The 21,909-nt window shown below is 46.3% G+C and overlaps 1 protein-coding gene across 2 annotated transcripts in view; it reads right to left on the bottom strand.

Annotated features, from left to right (window-relative positions):
- The window catches only part of LOC115106398 (2-oxoisovalerate dehydrogenase subunit beta, mitochondrial-like), a 96,492-nt gene that overhangs the window by 5,676 nt on the left and 68,907 nt on the right, over positions 1-21,909 (bottom strand). Inside the window, exons 9-10 of one of the 2 annotated variants that reach the window (XM_065011075.1) lie at positions 16,742-16,828; positions 15,125-15,571 (exon numbers count right to left, since the gene is read on the bottom strand). In XM_065011075.1, the coding sequence (XP_064867147.1) occupies positions 15,539-15,571; positions 16,742-16,828 (120 nt within the window). In that variant the 3' untranslated portion in view covers positions 15,125-15,538. Of the gene's footprint in view, positions 1-15,124; positions 15,572-16,741; positions 16,829-21,909 lie in introns of those variants that run through there. The other variant, XM_029629099.2, reaches the window with a different exon arrangement.

Here is a 21,909-nt window from a genome sequence, read left to right as displayed (position 1 = left end):
TAGTCCATCTCTCCCAATTTACTGTCACGATAGAGGACCCTCCGTGTCTCTAGAGTGCACACAGCATTAAGGGAGAACGTCTCATGAGACAGTCTATGATCCACAGGCAGACAGAAAGACAGTACGAAAGGATTTTTCCCCTGTAAGATTCCTAACTGTAATCTCCTCGAAATACATTTACTTACTGGAAGCAGGAAGAAAGCAGTCTGGTTGCTTGTCACCACAGCTAAATGGTGATGTGCCACAGAACTCCGATTTCAATCAAATCGCTGTTTATCTTTAGAGAAAACACATCATTATACGCAATCTGACTTAAATGTCTGCATAGAAATATGAGAAAATGGCAGAATAAACTATGGACTGCATCTCCCGAGGAGGCAATATAGAAACATTTAAAAATACCAACCGGCGGAGGTTTAGATTTGCAGTTGCGCATTTTTGTCTCCTGTCACACAGAAAAAGTTTGTCAGCGACAGCCACAGATTGGGGAATTCAGTCACTATTGGATAATTCCAATATTACCAAATAGGACGGCCAACAATGACAAATCACACACTGCCCTCTGGGCACACACTAGCTGAATCCGTATTGTGACTTGGAATCAACGTGGAAAATACATTGGATTTGAAATAAGTAATCAACCAGTTCTGTTTTGATCTCATTTGAACCAGCATTGTATACATTGAAATTAGGGTAAAACTTTCACTTAAATAAATTGACTTAACAACCTGTTAGTCAAGTTACATTAATCTAATTTCAACATAATCATCAGAATCATAGTTGAAGTGTTCATAATCAGTCATAAGGTGAATGCTTTGTATGCTCTGGATAAGAGCTGAAATGACTTAAATGTAAATGTAAATGTACTGAAATTGCATTGAAAGTTCCATGTAGAAACATAAAACATATTATTCATCCTATATTAAATTGGGTGGTTGAAATTATGTTGAATTTCATATGTACTCTGGACATTTTTAGGACTGACCTTCATTAGTAGACTGGTCAATTTTCTGATTGATAGGCTGTCGGTCAACCAATTTTTTTTTTTAGTTGAGCATCACAAATATCGTATTCAGACCCCTGGACTTTTTCTACATTTTGTTACGTTACAGCCTTATTCTAAATGGATAAAATAAATAAAAAATCCTCAGCAATCTAAACACAATACCCCATAGACAAAAGCGAAAACAGGCTTTTAGAAATGCTTGCACATTTATTAAATCTAAAAAACAAATACCTTATGTTTAAGGGTCAGAATGCTTATGTAGATGAGACTCGACATTGAGCTCAGGTGCATCCGGTTTCCATTGATCATCCTTGAGATGTTTCTACAACTTGATTGGAGTCCACCTGTGGTAAATTCAATTGATTGGACACGACTGGGAAAGGCACACACCTGTCTATATAAGGTCCCACAATTGACAGCGCATGTCAGAGCAAAAACCAAACCACGAGGTCGAAGGAATTGTCCGTAGAGCTCAGAGACAGGATTGTGTTGTGGCACAGATTTGGGGAAGGCTACCAGAGCTGTCCGGCCAAACTGAGCAATCGGGGGAGAAGGGGCTTGGTCAGGGAGGTGACCAAGAACTCGATGGTCACTCTGACAGAGTTCTAGAGTTCCTCAGTGGAGATGGGAGAACCTTCTAGAAAGACAACCATCTCTGCAGCACTCCACCAGCCAGGCCTTTAATGGTAGTGTCCAGACAGAAGCCACTCCTCAGTAAAAAAAAAAAAGGCACATGAGAGCCAGCTTGAAGTTTGCCAAAAGGCACCCAAAGATTCTGACCATGAGGAACAAGATTTTCTGGTCTGATGAAACCAAGATTGAACTGTATACCAAGCGTCACGTCCGGAGGAAACCTGGCACCACCCCTACGGTGAAGCACGGTGGTGGCAGCATCATGCTGTGGGGATGTTTTTCAGTGGCAGGGAATGGGAGACTAGCAAGGATTGAGGCAAAGATGAACAGAGCAAAGTACAGAGTACCTTGATGAAAACCTGCTCCAGAGCGCTCAGAACAACGACCCTATGCACACAGCCAAGACAACGCAGGAGTGGCTTCGGGACATGTCTCTGTCCTTGAGACAAGTCCCCCCCACCTTTATTTAACCAAGTAGGCCAGTTGAGAACAAGTTCTCATTTACAACTGCGAACTAGCCAAGATAAAGCAAAGCAGTGCGACAAAAACAACCCAGAGTTATACATGGGATAAACAAACAGTCAATAACAGTGTCCTTGAGTGGCCCAGACTTGAATCCAATCAAACATTTCTGGAGAGACCTGAAAATAGCTGTGCAGTGACGCTCCCCATCCAACTTGACAGAGCTTGAGAGGATCTGCAGAGAAGAATGGCAGAAACTCCCCAAATACAGGTGTGCCAGGCTTGTAGCGTTATACCCAAGAAGGCTGGCTGTAATCGCTGCCAAAGGTGCAAACAAAGCACTGAGTAAAGGGTGTGAATACTTATGAAAATGTCATATTTCAGTTTTATTTTTGATAAATTTGCACTAAATTTGCACAAAAAACAACAACAACTGTCTTTGATTGTCATTATGGGGTATTGTGTGTAGATTGATGAAAAATATATATATATATATATATATTTAATACGGCTGTTACATAAAATGTGGAAAAAGTCAAGGGGTTTGACTATTTTCCAAATGCACTGTATATGTGTGTGTGTAATATCTCTATATATATATTTCTAATGGCACACAAGACACCTTGTCTGATTCACACCTGTCTAAGTGGACTAATCCATTGCAGAGGCCGTGGGGATTGCACACCAGTAGTAAGCCTACATTTACAGTAAATTCCCATAATTTCTAATCTACAATGTTTGTTTGGTTATGGTCATTTCTGTTAATGCACTCAATATATTACGACAGTCGTACTGTTCTCATTGTAGGAGTGGACACTGTTTGCAGCGAGCACAACCTAGGCTACACTTGTGATTAATAGGTTTTGGTTCATTTCATTCCATTTATGACTTATCAATTTATTAATCGTCTTTTGTTTGGTGCGCTCCTGTCAATCTTGAGAAAGGAAACGCACCTGACTACGTATAGAAGTAGGCCACGGCTACCTTGCCTGGAAGCAAATGTAGGCCTATAAATGTGCCCAGATCTGGGGATCTGACACCATTTCTGATTGTCTTAACTCACCATCACCGTGAGGCTTCTCAAAGTAATTTTTTCTCCACCTCTAACAGCAAGTAAACAAAGTCTGTTTTTACATCCATTGAGAATGACAATAGTTCCTCAATGAAGCCTATTTGAAAAATCTTTCCAGGGCTCTCCCTTTTGATAACCACTCAGCATGAAAGGGGAAGAAAATGTCATGCTCTGATCGATGGAAACTTCATAAAATAGGCCTACCTGATTACTTCTTATCGCTTGCGCAAATAGCCCACAGCTGTGTGTCAGGAGCTCACTGGCGTGGGAAACTGAGCGCCCAGAACATTTTATATCATGTTGTAAGTTTGCTAGCACAAGCTTCGGGCTGGACCAAGTTAATAGTTGATACAACGTTTCAAGTTCCTTGCAGACAGACCATGTGTAGCCAATATGATTTATAGGATATTTCTTTTTATCAGGATATTGGCAGTGGTGGAAATAGAATGCAATTTTCATATGAGTAAAAGTAAAGATACCTTAAAATATAATAACTCAAGTAAAAGTAAGTCACCCAGTAAAATACTACTTGCATAAAAGTCTAAAAGTATTGGGTTTTAAATGTACTTAAGTATCAAAAGTAAAAGTATAAATCATTTAAAATATCTTCTATTACGCAAACAAGACAAAACATTTTTTTTTAAGGCTAGCCAGGGTCACAGTACAACACTCATAATAATAATTCACAAACAAAAATCTAAGTTAAAGAATAGCACTAAATCAAATCAAACTTTAAATGCACTTTAAAAAAAGTTTGATTTAATTTAGTCTTATTCTTCAACTTCGATTTTTGGTTGAGATGGAGGCATGAATCCAACATAGTAATAACTTGTAGACTACCTTTGAAATCAATCAACCATCCTGCAAATACAAGACAATATCCAAAAGTGTTTTATTAATATCATGAATTTGGCATCCTAATTATAGGGCTAATGGTACATTACTAAAAGTATGTGGACATCTGCTCGTCAAACATCTCATTCCAAAATCATGGCATTAATATGGAGTTGGTCCCCCATTTGCTACTATATTAGCCTCCACTCTTCTGGGAAGGCTTTCCACTAGATGTTGGAACTTTTCTGGAGGGATTCACCTACAAGAGCATTAGTGAGGTCTGGCACTGATGTTGGGAGATTAGGCCTGGCTCACAGTCGGTGTTCCAATTAATCCCAAAGGTGTTTGATGGGGTTGAGGTCAGGGCTCTGTGCAGGCCAGTCAGATTCTTCCACACCGATCTCGACCTCTTTCTGTGCACTGGGATATTGTCATGCTGAAACAGGAAAGGGCCACCCCAAATGTTGCCACAAATTTGGAAGCACAAAATTGTCTAGAATGTCATTGAATGCTGTAGCGTTAAGATTTCCCTTCACTGGAACTAAGGGGTCTTGCCCAAACCATGAAAAACAGCCCCAGATCATTATTCCACCTCCACCAAACTTTACAGTTGTCACGATACATTGGGGCAGGTAGCATTTGCCTGGCATCCGCCAAACCCAGATTTGTCCGTTGGATTGCTCGATGGTGAAGAGTGATTCACTCCAGAGAACGCGTTTCCACTGCTCCAGAGTCCAATGGCGGCAAGCTTTACACCACTCCAGCCGAAAATAGGCATTGCGCATGATGATCTTAGGCTTGTGTGCGGCTGCTGGGCCATGGAAACCTATTTCATGAAGCTCCCGACGAACAGTTATTGTGCTGACGTTGCTTCCAGAGGCAGTTTCGAACTTGGTAGTGAGTGTTGCAACCAAGGATTGAATACTGTATTTTTTAAAATACATTTCCAAACATTTCTTAAAACCTGTTTTTGTTTTGTCATTATGGGGTATTGTGTGTAGATTGATGTTGTTGGGGGGAGGGACAATGAAATCCATTTTACGATAAGGCTGTAATGTAACAAAAAGTTGAAAAAGTCACAGGGTCTGAATACTTTCAGAATGCACTGTGTGGAGCAGTACATAAGAAAGCAACAGTGAGATCTCACTGCTGGGGTACTTTCCTCTGCCTAGTCTCTCAGCAACGTTTAAACTGTATCTTTGTCAGTCTTACATAGGCCATTTCAACACCGCTCTGATGTTGACAGCAGTCCATAGATTTTTATTTTACTGAGTTTACAAGTAATACATGGTGTGGTCTATTTTTTTTTTTTTTAAGACATCTTGGAAAATCCATTTTGATCTTAAAAGTATTTGTTTATTTGCTTCCATGGTTCCCCGATGAACAAAGGTTTCAGAGGGTTCAAAGACAGCCGCAGTTAGTGGGTTCATCAACACTGGAGGCTTTTAGAGACTGATTAGAAGAGTTAATTATAGACTTCCTGTGTACTGGTACTTAAATATATTACTTACTAAGCACCGTCTTGGAAGGAAAAATTAATCACACATTCTCTGATCATCCTGTTGAAGGTCAAATTTAGGGGAATTCCTTGCAATTTAGATTCAAATCTACCTCTGCAGGTAAAGGATGGACCAGTATGGATGAATTAATACCCAAACTGGCCAAAGAGGGTTTCATGCTAGAATGTGGCCATTCAACCCATCAACTGGCAGAGGAGAACATGGAGCTTGGAGCGATACCTCATGTCCATACTCTACCACAGCCTGTATACTATACAATTTTACTTTCCTCAGTGTGTGTGAAGCTTAACAGGGCTCTTCCATAAACACATCCCTCTGAAGGCGATTGGTATATCCTGTGAGGGAGAGAGACAGAGGGTATCCAGCCATGGTTTTACAGTGGAAGAAGGTGCAGGAAAACAGGGCCTGAGGAAACAAACCAGCTATCTTTTTTTCTTTTTTTTAACCAGGAAGGGCTGATTGAGTTTTGAAATCTCTTTTTCAAGAGCGTCCTGGACTCGTTAAATGACCTGACAGGCATACAAGGGTTCTGCTTCTGATTCCGAAGGCAATTATGTCAGAGAACCGCAGGCTTTCAACTTTGACCAACCTCAACTGGGCCGGAATGGAAGACGGTCATCTTTGATGTGAGGCCCGGACCAGTAGTACCACAACTCAGCGATGTGCGTTGGGTTGGAGTTTGATGCGGGACTCCGCGCCATTCCCATTACACAAATAAAGGAAGGAACTCGGCAGAGCAACCAGTGTGGATGATTCCAACGCGTCTGAAAGCTGTGGTAGGTCAACAGCAAAGGTTACGGGACCAAAGGCAGTGTATAATTAAAAAGATAAGGCCCGAGGGTGTGTGGTATATACCACAGCTAAGGGCTGTTCTTAAGCAAGACATAACTATTGCTATTATCAACTGGTTACCAACTTAATTAGAGAAGTAAAAATATATGTTTTTTCATACCTGTGGTATACAATCTGATATAGCACGGCAGTCAGCCAATCAGCATTCAGGGCTCGAACCACCCAATTTATAATCTGGGATTGGTGTTTGCAGTGACTGGGGAGATGCAGCATCAACTGTAGGTACTCAATAAAAAATAAAAATGGACGTTCTAGTTTTGCTTGTGTATCTCAAGTAACGCTAAGTGTACTTCCGTCTATAGCGTGAAACAGAGACTTAAAGCCTCAGTGTTGCTTGTAAGCACAGCCTCTACTGCACGATCCAATCCCAGGGGTCTAGCCTATAAATACTATATACTACCGGTCAAAAGTTAGGACACCTACTCATTCAAGGGATTTTCTTTATTTTTACTATTTTCTACATTGTAGAATAATAGTGAAGACATCAAAACTATCAAATTACACATATGGAATCATGTAGTAACCAAAAACAAGTGTTAAACAAATCAAAATATATTTTCCATTCTTCAAAGTAGCCACCCTTTGCCTTGATGACAGCTTTCCACACCCTTGGCATTCTCTCAACCAGCTTCATGAGGTAGTCACCTGGAATGCATTCCAATGAACAGGTGTGCATTGTTAAAAGTTAAATGCCATAAATGTTAATGCATTTGAGCCAATCAGTTTCGTTGTGACAAGGTAGGGGTGGTATAAAGAAGATAGCCCTATTTGGAACATTTCAAGAACTTTGAAAGTTTCATCAAGTGCCGTCGCAAAATCCATCAAGCGCTATGATGATACTGGCTCTCATGAGGACCACCACAGGAAAGGAAGACCCAGAGTTACCTCTGCTGCAGAGGATACGTTCATTAGAGTTACCAGCCTCAGCCCAAATAAATGCTTCAGAGTTCAAGTGACAAACAACTCAACATCAACTGTTCAGAGGAGATAGCGTGAATCGGGCCTTCATGGTCGAATTGCTGGAAATCTGTCCTTTGGTCTGATAAGTCCAAATTTGAGATTTATGGTTCCAACCGCCATGTCTTTGTGAGACGCAGAGTAGGTGAACGGATGATCTCAGCATGTGTGGTTCCCACCGTTAAGCACGGAGGAAGAGGTGTGATGGTGTGGGGTGCTTTGCTGGTGACGCTGTCAGTGATTTATTTAGAATTCAAGGCACACAACAGCATAGCTACCACAGCATTCTGCAGTGATACGCTTAGTGGGACTATCAGTTGTTTTTCAACAGGACAATGACCCAACACACCTCCAGGCGGTGTAAGGGCTATTTAACCAAGGAGAGTGATGGAGTGCTGCATCAGATGACGTGGCCTCCACAATCACCCGACCTCAACCCAAGTGAGATGGTTTGGGACAACAAGTGCTCAGCATATGTGGGAACTCCTTCAAGACTGTTGGAAAAGCATTCCTCGTGAAGCTGGTTGAGAGAATGCCATGAGTGTGCAAAGCTGTCATCAAGGCAAAGGGTGGCTACATTGAAGAATGGAAAATATATTTTGATTTGTTTAACACTTTTTGTTTGGTACTACATGATTCCATACTTTTGACTGGTACTGTGTGTAGCCCAGCGAGGTCCATGTGTTAATTATCACAAAGCTGTACGCACAGTAGTATGGGAGAGGCTGCTCAAGTTTACCATGGCCCTCTTTGTATCCCTGAGGTCCATTGTAAGTCAGCAGAGAAGCACTGATCTGAGTCGAGGTCAGCCAATGACAACACCTTTAACGAGGTGCAGCTAATCCACCGAATGGAAACTTTCAAACCCTTAACGCCGCTGTTCCAAATTTGAAAGAAAGTCTAACTAATCCATAATTGAACCGTGCTTTCACTGCCCTGAGGCAGTTGGCTTTGAACCGATTATCGTTCAACTTCACCCTGCTGTCCAGACATAATACATTGACAAAAGCCTTTATGTATAGCCACTCCTGGAGTCACTAACACGTGGAAAGGGGTGGAAAGAGTTGGAACATGCCAGATAACAAAACAGCTGAACATTTGCTAAGACAAAACAGCTGAACGTCGGGATAAGCCTACTGACGGCCTGATTTCAATTATTTATTCTTCAACAAACCAAATTAAACAACAAGCTCCAGGGTGGGTAAATCAAGGCATACTCCCAACCCTGTCACTTCAAAGAAAATCTATTTGTACATTGTTCAAAGTATATTTCACAAAAAGAATAGAAGAAAAGTTGAGTCCTGGACTCTGACAGCTGAGCATGCATTTCGTCAATTGTAATAGTAACCCATACCAAACCATAAGCCATTAGTATCACAGGCCTTCATTTCCGCCATGTGCCCCTGAATGGGATATTCCAGGCCGAGTCTTGCCTTTGACCCTGGTGGTAAGGTGTGGTGCAGGTCTCGCTCTCTGCTTCTGACTGGTTGTGAGGTGTGGTGCAGGTCTCGCTCTCTGCTTCTGACTGGTTGTGAGGTGTGGTGCAGGTCTCGCTCTCTGCTTCTGACTGGTTGTGAGGTGTGGTGCAGGTCTCGCTCTCTGCTTCTGACTGGTTGTGAGGTGTGGTGCAGGTCTCGCTCTCTGCTTCTGACTGGTTGTGAGGTGTGGTGCAGGTCTCGCTCTCTGCTTCTGACTGGTTGTGAGGTGTGGTGCAGGTCTCCTCTCTGCTTCTGACTGGTTGTGAGGTGTGGTGCAGGTCTCGCTCTCTGCTTCTGACTGGTTGTGAGGTGTGGTGCAGGTCTCGCTCTCTGCTTCTGACTGGTTGTGAGGTGTGGTGCAGGTCTCGCTCTCTGCTTCTGACTGGTTGTGAGGTGTGGTGCAGGTCTCCCTCTCTGCTTCTGACTGGTTGTGAGGTGTGGTGCAGGTCTCTCTCTCTGCTTCTAACTGGTTGTGAGGTGTGGTGCAGGTCTCGCTCTCTGCTTCTGACTGGTTGTGAGGTGTGGTGCAGGTCTCCCTCTCTGCTTCTGACTGGTTGTGAGGTGTGGTGCAGGTCTCCCTCTCTGCTTCTGACTGGTTGTGAGGTGTGGTGCAGGTCTCCCATCTCTGCTGTTGACCCTGGTTGTGAGGTGTGGTGCAGGTCTCCCTCTCTGCTTCTGACTGGTGGTGAGGTGTGGTGCAGGTCTCCCTCTCTGCTTCTGACTGGTGGTGAGGTGTGGTGCAGGTCTCCCTCTCTGTTTCTGACTGGTGGTGAGGTGTGGTGCAAGTCTCCCTTTCTGCTTTTGACTGGTGGTGAGGTGTGGTGCAAGTCTCCCTTTCTGCTTTTGACTGGTGGTGATGTGTGGTGCAAGTCTCCCTCTCTGCTTTTGACTGGTGGTGAGGTGTGGTGCAGGTCTCCCTCTCTGCTGTTGACCCTGGTTGTGAGGTGTGGTGCAGGTCTCTCTCTCTGCTGTTGACCCTGGTTGTGAGGTGTGGTGTAGGTCTCCCTTTCTGCTGTTGACCCTGGTTGTGAGGTGTGGTGCAGGTCTCCCTCTCTGCTTCTGACTGGTGGTGAGGTGTGGTGCAGGTCTCCCTTTCTGCTGTTGACCCTGGTTGTGAGGTGTGGTGCAGGTCTCCCTCTCTGCTTCTGACTGGTGGTGAGGTGTGGTGCAAGTCTCCCTCTCTGCTTTTGACTGGTGGTGAGGTGTGGTGCAAGTCTCCCTCTCTGCTTTTGACTGGTGGTGAGGTGTGGTGCAAGTCTCCCTCTCTGCTTTTGACTGGTGGTGATGTGTGGTGCAAGTCTCCCTTTCTGCTTTTGACTGGTGGTGAGGTGTGGTGCAAGTCTCCCTCTCTGCTTTTGACTGGTGGTGAGGTGTGGTGCAAGTCTCCCTCTCTGCTTTTGACTGGTGGTGAGGTGTGGTGCAAGTCTCCCTCTCTGCTTTTGACTGGTGGTGAGGTGTGGTGCAAGTCTCCCTCTCTACTTTTGACTGGTGGTGATGTGTGGTGCAAGTCTCCCTCTCTGCTTTTGACTGGTGGTGAGGTGTGGTGCAGGTCTCCCTCTCTGCTGTTGACCCTGGTTGTGAGGTGTGGTGTAGGTCTCCCTTTCTGCTTTTGACCCTGGTGGTGAGGTGTGGTGCAGGTCTCCCTTTCTGCTGTTGACCCTGGTGGTGAGGTGTGGTGCAGGTCTCCCTCTCTGCTTCTGACTGGTGGTGAGGTGTGGTGCAGGTCTCCCTTTCTGCTTTTGACTGGTGGTGAGGTGTGGTGCAAGTCTCCCTCTCTACTTTTGACTGGTGGTGATGTGTGGTGCAAGTCTCCCTCTCTGCATTTGACTGGTGGTGAGGTGTGGTGCAGGTCTCCCTCTCTGCTGTTGACCCTGGTTGTGAGGTGTGGTGCAGGTCTCTCTCTCTGCTGTTGACCCTGGTTGTGAGGTGTGGTGTAGGTCTCCCTTTCTGCTTTTGACCCTGGTGGTGAGGTGTGGTGCAGGTCTCCCTCTCTGCTTCTGACTGGTGGTGAGGTGTGGTGCAGGTCTCCCTTTCTGCTTCTGACTGGTGGTGAGGTGTGGTGCAGGTCTCCCTTTCTGCTTTTGACTGGTGGTGAGGTGTGGTGCAGGTCTCCCTCTCTGCTTCTGACTGGTGGTGAGGTGTGGTGCAGGTCTCCCTTTCTGCTTTTGACTGGTGGTGAGGTGTGGTGCAAGTCTCCCTCTCTACTTTTGACTGGTGGTGATGTGTGGTGCAAGTCTCCCTCTCTGCATTTGACTGGTGGTGAGGTGTGGTGCAGGTCTCCCTCTCTGCTGTTGACCCTGGTTGTGAGGTGTGGTGCAGGTCTCTCTCTGCTGTTGACCCTGGTTGTGAGGTGTGGTGTAGGTCTCCCTTTGACCCTGGTGGTGAGGTGTGGTGCAGGTCTCCCTCTCTGCTTCTGACTGGTGGTGAGGTGTGGTGCAGGTCTCCCTTTCTGCTGTTGACCCTGGTGGTGAGGTGTGGTGCAGGTCTCCCTCTCTGCTTCTGACTGGTGGTGAGGTGTGGTGCAGGTCTCCCTTTCTGCTTTTGACTGGTGGTGAGGTGTGGTGCAGGTCTCCTCTCTGCTTCTGACTGGTGGTGAGGTGTGGTGCAGGTCTCCCTTTCTGCTTTTGACTGGTGGTGAGGTGTGGTGCAAGTCTCCCTCTCTGCTTTTGACTGGTGGTGAGGTGTGGTGCAAGTCTCCCTCTCTGCTTTTGACTGGTGGTGATGTGTGGTGCAAGTCTCCCTTTCTGCTTTTGACTGGTGTTGAGGTGTGGTGCAAGTCTCCCTCTCTGCTTTTGACTGGTGGTGAGGTGGTGAGGCTTTTGACTGGTGGTGAGGTGTGGTGCAAGTCTCCTCTCTGCTTTTGACTGGTGGTGAGGTGTGGTGCAAGTTTCCCTCTCTGCTTTTGACTGGTGGTGAGGTGTGGTGCAAGTCTCCCTCTCTGCTTTTGACTGGTGGTGAGGTGTGGTGCAGGTCTCCCTCTCTGCTTCTGACTGGTGGTGAGGTGTGGTGCAGGTCTCCCTCTCTGTTTCTGACTGGTGGTGAGGTGTGGTGCAAGTCTCCCTTTCTGCTTTTGACTGGTGGTGAGGTGTGGTGCAAGTCTCCCTCTCTGCTTTTGACTGGTGGTGAGGTGTGGTGCAAGTCTCCCTCTCTGCTTTTGACTGGTGGTGAGGTGTGGTGCAAGTCTCCCTCTCTACTTTTGACTGGTGGTGATGTGTGGTGCAAGTCTCCCTCTCTGCTTTTGACTGGTGGTGAGGTGTGGTGCAGGTCTCCCTCTCTGCTGTTGACCCTGGTTGTGAGGTGTGGTGTAGGTCTCCCTTTCTGCTTTTGACCCTGGTGGTGAGGTGTGGTGCAGGTCTCCCTTTCTGCTGTTGACCCTGGTGGTGAGGTGTGGTGCAGGTCTCCCTCTCTGCTTCTGACTGGTGGTGAGGTGTGGTGCAGGTCTCCCTTTCTGCTTTTGACTGGTGGTGAGGTGTGGTGCAAGTCTCCCTCTCTACTTTTGACTGGTGGTGATGTGTGGTGCAAGTCTCCCTCTCTGCATTTGACTGGTGGTGAGGTGTGGTGCAGGTCTCCCTCTCTGCTGTTGACCCTGGTTGTGAGGTGTGGTGCAGGTCTCTCTCTCTGCTGTTGACCCTGGTTGTGAGGTGTGGTGTAGGTCTCCCTTTCTGCTTTTGACCCTGGTGGTGAGGTGTGGTGCAGGTCTCCCTCTCTGCTTCTGACTGGTGGTGAGGTGTGGTGCAGGTCTCCCTTTCTGCTGTTGACCCTGGTGGTGAGGTGTGGTGCAGGTCTCCCTCTCTGCTTCTGACTGGTGGTGAGGTGTGGTGCAGGTCTCCCTTTCTGCTTTTGACTGGTGGTGAGGTGTGGTGCAGGTCTCCCTCTCTGCTTCTGACTGGTGGTGAGGTGTGGTGCAAGTCTCCCTTTCTGCTTTTGACTGGTGGTGAGGTGTGGTGCAAGTCTCCCTCTCTGCTTTTGACTGGTGGTGAGGTGTGGTGCAAGTCTCCCTCTCTGCTTTTGACTGGTGGTGATGTGTGGTGCAAGTCTCCCTTTCTGCTTTTGACTGGTGTTGAGGTGTGGTGCAAGTCTCCCTCTCTGCTTTTGACTGGTGGTGAGGTGTGGTGCAAGTCTCCCTCTCTGCTTTTGACTGGTGGTGAGGTGTGGTGCAAGTCTCCCTCTCTACTTTTGACTGGTGGTGATGTGTGGTGCAAGTCTCCCTCTCTGCTTTTGACTGGTGGTGAGGTGTGGTGCAGGTCTCCCTCTCTGCTGTTGACCCTGGTTGTGAGGTGTGGTGCAGGTCTCTCTCTCTGCTGTTGACCCTGGTTGTGAGGTGTGGTGTAGGTCTCCCTTTCTGCTTTTGACCCTGGTGGTGAGGTGTGGTGCAGGTCTCCCTCTCTGCTTCTGACTGGTGGTGAGGTGTGGTGCAGGTCTCCCTTTCTGCTGTTGACCCTGGTTGTGAGGTGTGGTGCAGGTATCCCTCTCTGCTTTTGACTGGTGGTGAGGTGTGGTGCAAGTCTCCCTCTCTGCTTTTGACTGGTGGTGATGTGTGGTGCAAGTCTCCCTCTCTGCTTTTGACTGGTGGTGAGGTGTGGTGCAAGTCTCCCTCTCTGCTTTTGACTGGTGGTGAGGTGTGGTGCAAGTCTCCCTCTCTGCTTTTGACTGGTGGTGAGGTGTGGTGCAAGTTTCCCTCTCTGCTTTTGACTGGTGGTGAGGTGTGGTGCAAGTCTCCCTCTCTGCTTTTGACTGGTGGTGAGGTGTGGTGCAGGTCTCCCTCTCTGCTGTTGACCCTGGTTGTGAGGTGTGGTGCAGGTCTCCCTCTCTGCTGTTGACCCTGGTTGTGAGGCGTGGTGCAGGTCTCCCTCTCTGCTGTTGACCCTGGTTGTGAGGCGTGGTGCAGGTCTCCCTCTCTGCTGTTGACCCTGGTTGTGAGGCGTGGTGCAGGTCTCCCTCTCTGCTGTTGACCCTGGTTGTGAGGCGTGGTGCAGTTCTCCCTCTCTGCTGTTGACCCTGGTTGTGAGGCGTGGTGCAGGTCTCCCTCTCTGCTTCTGACTGGTGGTGAGGTGTGGTGCAGGTCTCCCTCTCTGCTCTCGACTCTTGTTAAGTAATGGAACGACCCTTTCTGGTCGTTCCACTGAGAGCACTTGATACATTGTTGTTGAAGTTCCCAGAGGCTTGACCCAGGTCCGATAGCTCAGCACCTTCCTACTAAAAGCTCTATTTTTAGCACTATTTTCCGTTTCATGGCATTATCAGCGTGGAACCCACGCCACATCCCCGTTGTTAGCGAGTGAGTCACCACAGTCCGGCGAGTCGCAGTACTGACCACCACCCTTGGCCATCTGTACAGGCTGCAAGTGGGCCCTCCGGAGCCAGCGAGGTCACGTTGCCAAGGGAACTTGGCCCACGAGAGTGTGTGTGTGTGTGTGTGCCCTGCTCTAGAGGGGGGACAACGTGGCATGTGGCCGCAACACCTGGAAACACTTAGACATGAGGTGCAAGTGCGTGTGATCATGTATTCTGTCAGTAGTGGTTGAGGATTCATTTGGCGCAAGATGAAAGCAGTCTCAACAATTCCTCATCATACACAAAGCTCATAAAGCTAATTGCTATGCACAATAAATTCTATAAACCGTTCTATTCACCATATGCTTTCTCACAATCAACAGTGGAGCATGGCGGTCCATTTAAAACCTTGGTTCATGACTAAAAATACTGCTGGTTACCTCGGGACACAAAACATGTGAAAACATGGCTATGACTCATAGACCAATAATCCTACCAATAAGCAGGTCTGGGGATAACAACAACATGAGTGACAGCCAGGGAGATGAGAAGGTCCAATTCGAGGGCCCTCAGCGCCACACCAAAGCTGATGCAGACACACAGGGCATCATCCACTTGAGGTAATGCCTACACTGAATAGCATGCCATTAACCGGATTCCTTTGATTGTGGTCTAAGGGGGGGGAATCTAAATAATAATTTAGAAAAAAACACCCTGCCGACAAGGGTCATAATCATAACTCAGGAATAGCTCAAGGAGGTGAAACTATGGCTCAAACCCTCTCACGTTCTCCCTGAAATGAACACAGAATCAAAAACTTTGATCATGCCCTCACCAGGCCAGAGCAGAGTCTTCATTAGACAGAGGGCGGGAGGGAGGGAAAGGGAATACACCCCCAGTACATTCCATGAGCAGAAAATTATCCACAGACAAGGTTGAGTATTAGTTTCAACTGGCTTGGTCCAATATATATTACTCATTTCAACTGACAAAGTTTAGCAAGTTTCAGTATGACATATCTGACACACTACAGGTCAACTGTTTTAGAACACCTACTCATTCAAGGGATGTTCTTTATTTTTAATTTTTTACTATTTTCTAGATTGTAGAATAATAGTGGAGACATCAAACGATGAAATAACACATATGGGATCATGTAGTAAACCAAAAAAGTGTTAACAATTTTTACATTTGAGATCCTTCAAATAGGCACCATTTGCCTTGACAGCTTTGCACACTCATGGCATTCTCTCAACCAGCTTCACCTGGAATGCTTTTCCAACAGTTTTGAAGGTGTTCCCTCATATGCTGAGCACTTGTTGGCTGCTTTTCCTTTACTCTGCGATCCGACTTATCCCAAACTATCTTAATTTGGTTGAGGTCAGGAAATTGTAGAGGCCAGGTCATCTGCTGCAGCACTCCATCACTCTCCTTCTTGGTCAAATAGCTCTTACATAGCCTGGAGGTGTTTTGGGTCATTGTCCTGTTGAAAAATAAATGATAGTCCCACTAAGAGCAAACCAGATGGGATGGCGTATCGCTGCAGAATGCTGTGGAAGCTATGCAGGTTAAGTGAGCCTTGAATTCTAAATAAATCAGACCGTGTCACCAGCAAAGCACTCCCACATCATAACACCTCCTCCTCCGTGCTTTACAGTGGGAAATACACATAAAGAGACCATCCGTTCACCCACAATGCGTCTCACAAAGACACGGCGGTTGGAACCAAAAATCTCCAATTTGGACTCCAGACCAAAGGACAAATTTCCACCGGTCTAATGTCCATTAATCGTGTTTCTTGGCCAAAGCAAGTCACTTCTTCTTATTGTTGTTCTTTAGTAGTGGTTTCTTTGCAGCAATTCAACCATGAAGGCCTGGTTCACGCAGTCTCCTCTGAACAATTGATGTTGAAATGTGTCTGTTACTATTACTCTGTGAAGCATTTATTTGGGTTGCAATTTCTGAGGCTGGTAAATCTAATGAATATATCCTCTGAAGCAGAGGTAACTCTGGGTTTTTCATTCCTATAGCAGTCCTCATGAAAGCCAGTATCATCAGAGCGCTTGATGGTTTTTGTGACTGCACTTGAAGAAACTATAAAAGTTATTGAAATGTTGACTGTCGTTTCTCTTTGCTTATTTGAGCTGTTCTTGCCATAATATGGACTTGGTATTTTACCAAATCTTCTGTATACCACCCCTACCTTGTGACAACACAACTGAGGGTGGCTATTTGAAGAATCGCAAATATAAAATATATTTTGATTTGTTTAACACTTTTTTGGTTACTACATGATTCCATATGTGTTATTTCATAGTTTTTATGGCTTCACTATTACTTTACAATGTAGAAAATAGTTCAAATAAAATAAAAACCCTTGAACGAGTAGGTGTTTTAAAACTTTAGACCGGTATAGTGTGTCTGTCCGTGCCTCTTAAACTCAGATTTATTGCCTGACCCTGAGGACACCCACTGACAGACATTTGAACTTCATTTCACATTTCAAACAGAGAAAGCCCAACCCAAACCCCCATCCACACAGATATAGATACCCTACTGTCCATGTGCAATCCGTCCCACATCTCACCTCTGAAGGCCCCCTGGGATTCCAATAGAACCCTCTGCATGCATGACCACACACAAACACACTTACTTGCACTGTGGAGCTGATCTCGGCAGCAAAGCCTCCGGTGATTGGAGCCTCGTGACTGATAAGCAGCCGTCCGGTCTTGGCCACCGACTGAAAAACACAACACACACAGTCTGATCAATACAGTGTGACACATCACCCATTGACAAAATCCATGGTTACTGTAGACATAATGTCTCTCCTTAGCCTGCCTGTGGTGTTGAAGGCAAGCATGTGGCAGGCATTGAGACCAGCATTGTATTATGGTACCATGACAAATGTACAACGAGGTAGAGGGTGAACATGATTTGAGTACGCAAATACAGTTTGTAGCAACCTTTGTAACAACCCCCCCCCCCCCCCCCCCCGAGGGACCCCCATCTCACATTTGATACATTGTAGTACAGTTAGTTCAGTCAGCACATGAGTAACAATTCATCACACTATGAATAGCCCCCGGAGATAATAAATACGCAAACTCACACAAATCCCATTCTAACAGCATTTGTGTAGCATGTGTGTGTGTGTGCGCACAAACGAGTGCAGTATTTTCCATAAGCACTGGCTACTTTTTCCACTTAATTAACTAGGCTTCTTTCATTCAAACGTTTCAATTCACTAGCCAGAAAAGTCTGTATAGCCTTCTCCCAATAGAATGAACTAAACTCCGCAAAAAGGAAATGTCCTCTCACTGTGAACTGCGTTTATTTTCAGCGAACTTAACATGTGCAAATATTTGAATGAACATAACAAGATTCAACAACAGACATAAACTGAACAAGTTCCACAGACATGTGACAGTATCTTGTGTTAAGTACTGCAGTGCATCTCCTCCTCATGGACTGGCGTGAATGGCCCTAGCCCTCACCCTCCGATCCAACATGTGCCTAAGGTTCTCAATGGGATTGCGATCCGGGCTCGTCGCTGGCCATGGAAGAACACTGACATTCCTGTCTTGCAAGAAATCACACACAGAACGAGCAGTATGGCTGGTGGCATTGTCATGCTGGAAGGTCATGTCAGGATGAGCCTGCAGGAAGGGTACCACATGAGGGAGGAGGATGTCTTCCCTGTAACACACAGCATTGAGAGTGCCTGCAATGACAACAAGCTCAGTCCAATGACGCTGTGACACACCGCCCCAGACCATGACAGAACCTCCACGTCCAAATAGATCCCACTCCAGAGTACAGGCCTCGGTGTAACGCTCATTCCTTCGACAATAAAAGCGAATCCAACGATCACCCCTGGTGAGACAAAACCGCGACTCGTCAGTGAAGAGCACTTTTTGCCAGCCCTGTCTGGGCCAATGACGGTGGGTTTGTGCCCATAGGCGACGTTGTTGCCGGTGATGTCTGGTGAGGACCTGCCTTAGAACAGGCCTACAAGCCCTCAGTCCAGCCTCTCTCAGCCTATTGTGAACAGTCGGAGCACTGATGGAGGGATTGTGCGTTCCCGGTGTAACTCGGGCAGTTGTTGTTGCCATCCTTTACCTGTCCCGCAGATGTGACATTCGGCTGTACCGATCCTGTGCAGGTGTTGTTACACGTGGTCTGCCACTGTGAGTGCGATCAGCTGTCCATCCTGTCTCCCTGTAGCGCTGTCTTAGGCATCTCACAGTACAGACATTGCAATTTATTGCCCTGGCCACATCTGCAGTCCTCATGCCTCCTTGCAGCATGCCTAAGCATGCCACATACACACAGATGAGCAGGGACTCTGGGCATCTTTCTTTTGGTGTTTTTCAGAGTCAGAAGAAAAGGCCTCTTTAGTGTCCTAAGTTTTCATAACTGTGACCTTAATTGCCTACCGTCTGTAAAGAGGAGACTAGATTTAGTATAGGTCTGGAACCCTACCAACTCTGACTCAAACATCCTGCCCCCTCCCCTGATAATCCCACCCACAGTGATTGATTGACAAACAGTTAAAGGGACAGTTCACCTAAATTACAAAAAGACACATTGTTTCCTTATTTTATTTTTGTTTCACCTTTATTTAACCAGGTAACTTGTTCTCAACTAGCCTTTCATTTACAACTGCGACCTGGCCAAGATAAAGCAAAGCAGTGCGACAAAAACAACAGAGTTACACATGGAATAAACAAACGTACAGTCAATAACACAATAGGAAAATCTGTGTACAGTGTGTGCAAATGAAGTAAAGAGGTAAGGCAATAGGCCAATAGTGGCGAAATAATTACAATTTACACTGGAGTGATACATGTGCAGATGAGGATGTGCAAGTAGAAATACTGGTGTGCAAAAGAGCAGAAAAACAAAAACAAATATGGGGATGAGGTATGTAGTTGGTTGGATGGGCTATTTAAAGATGGGCTGTAGCAATTGGTAAGCTGCTCTGACAGCTGATGTTTAAAGTTAGTGAGGGAGATATTAGTCTCCAACTTCAGTGATTTTTGCAATTTGTTCCAGTCATTGGCAGCAGAGAACTGGAAGGAAAGGCGGCCAAAGGAGGTGTTGGTTTTGGGGATGACCAGTGAAATATACCTGCTGGAGCTTATGCTACGGGTGGGTGTTGCTACTGTGACTAGTGAGCTGAGATAAGGCGGAGCTATGACCTGGAGCCAGTGGGTTTGGCGACGTATATGTAGCAAGGACCAGCCAACGAGAGCATACAGGTCGCTGTGGTGGGTAGTATATGCCGAGTGTCCACAGCAGTAGAGCCAATACTATACATATTTGAAGAACAAACATCATTGTGGCAATTCATATATTGCAGGACAACTGTAAATGTGACTAATCTTAAGAGAAGACGAGATTAATGTTAAAAAATGTTATTTTATTTAGGAAATAGTCATAAGCCCAGGCGATATCCAAAACAACAATTTCAATTTTAAAGTCTTTCTACTCAATACGACAACTCATTTTAACGAATCTGGGAGGTAAAGTTGTTAAAGTATCCAATAATGTAGCTGTGTATTTCAGATGGAATCAAGGCATTAGAATGTACCAGAGGCCACCAAAAAAGAACTCGTACGGCAAAAGAAATTCACTCGGGGGAAATTCAACCCCCCCAGCCCAGAACTCCCTTGCTACGCCATGTACTTAGGGAAAACACTGACCGTGTGTGGTGGAGTTAGTGGTGAAGGGCTGAAGGTGCTCTGTAAGGGAAGTGTGCGTATCACATACCACTGCTCTGCCATATCACTGTTCACAAGGGGGAATGAGACAGGGGTCTTAGACAGGGGGCTACTTATGTGATTATGGGGTGACATCACTGTGTAGACTAGTGTGAAACTCTATGCTATGGAAACATACAGGCTAGCTAAGTGGCGCTTTCCTACTCCTAACTTTAAGACTTTCTTGTGCTTTCTTTCAGGGGCACTCGTCAATTGTTTCCATAAATTCATCAATCAAATAATTGTTCCTCATCAGAAACTGGGTCAGATCATATATTACAATTTAATTATCTAATTGACTAGATAAGATACAACCATTCAAAAACACATGGTCCAAAGTATTGTGCAAATAATACAAAGCTCAACAAAAAGGACAATATCAGGGGTTGGAACATTTTCAGGGAACAGAAACTAAAACAAGAAGCTCCCACGCTGAGGTCTGTCCAACGCTGTTCCGACCAAGCTGACTCCACACTCCAAGACTGCTTCCATCACGTGGACTGGGATATGTTTCGTATTGCGTCAAATAACAACATTGACGAATACGCTGATTCGGTGTGCAAGTTCATTAGAACGTGCGTTGAAGATGTCGTTCCCAAAGCAACGATTAAAACATTCCCTAACCAGAAACCGTGGATTGATGGCAGCATTCGCGTGAAACTGAAAGCTCGAACCACTGCTTTTAATCAGGGCAAGGTGACTGGTAACATGACCGAATACAAACAGTGCAACTATTCCCTCCGCAAGGCTATCAAACAAGCTAAGCGTCAGTATAGAGACAAAGTAGAATCTCAATTCAACGGCTCAGACACAAGAGGTATGTGGCAGGGTCTACAGTCAATCACGGACTACAAGAAGAAAACCAGCCCAGTCACGGACCAGGATATCTTGCTCCCAGGCAGACTAAATAACTTTTTTGCCCGCTTTGAGGACAATACAGTGCCACTGACACGGCCTGCAACGAAAACATGCGGACTCTCCTTCACTGCAGCCGAGGTGAGTAAGAAATTTAAACGTGTTAACCCTCGCAAGGCTGCAGGCCCAGACGGCATCCCCAGCCGTGCCCTCAGAGCATGCGCAGACCAGCTGGCCGGTGTGTTTACGGACATATTCAATCAATCCCTATACCAGTCTGCTGTTCCCACATGCTTCAAGAGGGCCACCATTGTTCCTGTTCCCAAGAAAGCTAAGGTAACTGAGCTAAACGACTACCGCCCCGTAGCACTCACTTCCGTCATCATGAAGTGCTTTGAGAGACTAGTCAAGGACCATATCACCTCCACCCTACCTGACACCCTAGACCCACTCCAATTTGCTTACCGCCCAAATAGGTCCACAGATGCAATCTCAACCACACTGCACACTGCCCTAACCCATCTGGACAAGAGGAATACCTATGTGAGAATGCTGTTCATCGACTACAGCTCGGCATTCAACACCATAGTACCCTCCAAGCTCGTCATCAAGCTCGAGACCCTGGGTCTCGACCCTGCCCTGTGCAACTGGGTACTGGACTTCCTGACGGGCCGCCCCCAGGTGGTGAGGGTAGGCAACAACATCTCCACCCCGCTGATCCTCAACACTGGGGCCCCACAAGGGTGCGTTCTGAGCCTTCTCCTGTACTCCCTGTTCACCCACGACTGCGTGGCCACGCACGCCTCCAACTCGATCATCAAGTTTGCGGACGACACAACAGTGGTAGGCTTGATTACCAACAACGACGAGTCGGTCTACAGGGAGGTGGTGAGGGCCCTCGGAGTGTGGTGTCAGGAAAATAACCTCACACTCAACGTCAACAAAACTAAGGAGATGATTGTGGACTTCAGGAAACAGCAGGGAACACCCCCCTATCCACATCGATGGAACAGTAGTGGAGAGGGTAGTAAGTTAAGTTCCTCGGCATACACATCACAGACAAACTGAATTGGTCCACTCACACAGACAGCATCGTGAAGAAGGCGCAGCAGCGCCTCTTCAACCTCAGGAGGCTGAAGAAATTCGGCTTGTCACCAAAAGCACTCACACACTTCTACAGATGCACAATCGAGAGCATCCT

The sequence above is a fragment of the Oncorhynchus nerka genome, linkage group LG3 (assembly GCF_034236695.1).
Source record: "Oncorhynchus nerka isolate Pitt River linkage group LG3, Oner_Uvic_2.0, whole genome shotgun sequence".
NCBI classification, from domain to species: Eukaryota; Metazoa; Chordata; class Actinopteri; order Salmoniformes; family Salmonidae; genus Oncorhynchus; species Oncorhynchus nerka.
The sequence above is the reverse complement of the archived record's forward strand: the minus strand, read 5'-3'. Positions and strand labels throughout refer to the sequence as shown.